A 2557-nucleotide genomic window follows, 5' to 3' on the forward strand; every position below is an offset into this window, starting at 1 on the left:
ACGTCCTTCGGGCACTCGCCGTTGCGAGAGCTGGTGGAGGAGCTGTTCTGCTCACCTGAAAACAGCCCTCTGGGTAAGGTGGGACGAGGACAGTGCCATACGCGCTGGTGTTGCTGTGCTGCATGAGCCGCGTGTCGCAGGAAACACAAGGTTTCATGTGGCAGTTCCCTGTGTGTGATGAACGAGTTGGACTATGACACGTGGGTGCACTGGTGGTCAAAACGCTCCTGCTGAGGAGAGTCGGCCTCTGCCCTGGCGTTGGCTCCGTGCGCGTGCAGTTGGCTCCACTCCTGAGGCAGAAGGGGAGGGCTCCTGTGAGTTACAATCCCATTGTGGGTTTTACTCTGTTTCCTGTTTGTTTGATTTCTTGCCACCCTCAGCACTTCAGTGTTGCGATGAGATGATGCCAGGTATGTCGGAGCCTGCCTGGTTCCTTGCAGCAGTTTAACGTGGTACACGAATGAGAGGAGCTGGGGACACACGTCAGATGATGTTGTCCCGTTACCAGTGTCACTTAACCCAGCCGCTCTTGGCCGCGGTGTGTTCTGGTCTCTCGCACGCTGCCGGGGCGGCTGTCCTGCCGTGCCGTGGTCCGTGCTGGCCGTGCTCCCCTGGCCGGGCCCATGCGGAGCGCTTGCCGCGTGCTCCTGAGTTCCCGCTGCCCCGAGACCCGACGGTGCCGGCGGGTGTTCTGCTCTCCCGCCCCCCGTGCTGCTCCTGGCTCTTTCCACGCAGTCAGCAGTTGCGTCCTAAATCTCCATCGCTGCAAATCTTCCAGCGGAGATTCAGCAGCGATTAGAGGTCGTGCTCAGAGCGAGTAATGCTGCGCCGCCGCGCTTGTCTCTGGGGCACCCGCCTCATCTCCCCCCAGGGTCAGGGCGGACATCCGCACCGAGCTGCTGGTGTCATTGGTGTCGCGCTCGCTTATCCCTCCTTTTTGCTGTTGGCTTTACTCACTGCGCTGCTCTAGCTACCCCCCACGCGAGCCAGCTCTGAACTGTGTCCCCGAGGATGGAGCAGCGTTGCCCGGCATCCTTTCTCTTTACCCTGCCCGTGTGATCTGCTGCGGGCGTGCGTCCCCTTCCAGGGGAACCGGACATGTTTCTTGACTATGTGCTCCTTTCTAGACAACACCTTTGGTCTTCAGCAAGCCCTGAAATGGTGGTGGTCAGTAACTGTCTCCTCCCCGAGAGCTTCCAGGTTCCCACAGCTCTCTGTTCCTGCTGGCCTTCCTCTGGAGCCCCGTTTGCTCCAGCGACTCCGCTCTCCTCTCTCACGGTGTCCTCCCTCAACAGGAACAAGGACACCACCAGGGACGAATTCATCTTCTACTCCAAGCGCCTGATGAGGCTGTTGATCGAACATGCCCTCTCCTTCCTGCCACTGAAGGTGAGCGACCGCTCCTCTGGTGCGGCCACGGCCGCGTCTCCCCCTCCCTGAGCCCCCGTGCCACGCGGCGCCCGGCTTCGTCCGCACTCCCTTCTCCCCTTTCTGCAGTCGGTCACTGTGGAGACGCCCCAGGGGACAACGTACGAAGGAAAGCGGTTCCACAGGCAGAGGGTGAGATGTCATCCCGGCCCCTTTCTCCCCACGAGCACGTGGCTGCCCCATCCCGGGTGGGCATGGACTGGGAAAACTGGCCGGCCCCGGGGTCCGTCCCTGTGCAGACAAGCCGCTCAGTGGGGTTGTCCCCCCTCCCATGGTGCCGGAGCCTCGGGAGCTCACCGGAGCTGCTGCGAACCAGGCGAACATGGTCTCCTCCCTTCCCCAGATCACAGGTGTGTCCATCCTGCGAGCCGGGGAGACCATGGAGCAGGCCCTCACCGCTGTGTGCAAGGACATCCGCCTGGGCAAGATCCTCATCCAGACCAACCACGACACGGGGGAGCCTGAGGTGAGCAGCTGAGCCCCCCGGCACCGCAGGATGGGCGACCACCTCTCCTTCCCTTGGGTCCCCCGGCACCGCAGGATGGGTGACCACCTCTCCTGCCCCTGGTGCCACGGGATGGGCGACCACCTCTTCTCCTCTCAAGACCCCCAGCACCACAGGGTGGGCAACCACCTCTTCTCCCCTCGAGACCCCCAGTGCCACGGGGTGGGCGACCACCTCTCCTCCCCTTGAGTCCCCCAACACCACGGGATGGGCGACCACCTCTCCTTCCCTCTGCAGCTCCACTACCTGCGCCTTCCCAAGGAGATCAGTGAGGACTACGTCATCCTCATGGACAGCACTGTGTCCACCGGCGCTGCGGCCATGATGGCAGTGCGCGTCCTGCTGGTGAGGGGCCAGGGGGGTCGGGGGGGTCGCGGAAAAAACCCTTTCGTCCCCTGGCGCCGGCCAGGCTCTCAGGGCTCTGCGTGCCGCAGGATCACGACGTGCAGGAGGACAGGATCTTCCTGCTGTCGCTGCTGATGGCGGAGATGGGGGTGCACTCCGTGGCCTACGCCTTTCCCCGCGTCCGCATCATCACCACCGCCGTGGACAAGAGGATCAACGAGGAGTTCCACATCATCCCGGGCATCGGTGAGGGCGGGCAGGGGTGCGCTGGGCCCCGCG

The 2557-nt window shown here is 63.3% G+C and overlaps 1 protein-coding gene across 1 annotated transcript in view; it reads left to right on the forward strand.

Moving 5' to 3' along the window:
• The window catches only part of LOC104295955 (uridine-cytidine kinase-like 1), a 15010-nt gene that overhangs the window by 9092 nt on the left and 3361 nt on the right, over window positions 1–2557 (forward strand). Inside the window, exons 7-11 of the mRNA XM_009895773.1 lie at window positions 1296–1389; window positions 1498–1560; window positions 1772–1894; window positions 2171–2278; window positions 2368–2540. Of these exons, the coding sequence (XP_009894075.1) occupies window positions 1296–1389; window positions 1498–1560; window positions 1772–1894; window positions 2171–2278; window positions 2368–2540 (561 nt within the window). The remainder of the gene's footprint in view (window positions 1–1295; window positions 1390–1497; window positions 1561–1771; window positions 1895–2170; window positions 2279–2367; window positions 2541–2557) is intronic.

The sequence above is a fragment of the Charadrius vociferus genome, unplaced genomic scaffold, assembly GCF_000708025.1.
Source record: "Charadrius vociferus isolate BGI_N301 unplaced genomic scaffold, ASM70802v2 scaffold1412, whole genome shotgun sequence".
In the NCBI taxonomy this organism is placed as follows: domain Eukaryota; kingdom Metazoa; phylum Chordata; class Aves; order Charadriiformes; family Charadriidae; genus Charadrius; species Charadrius vociferus.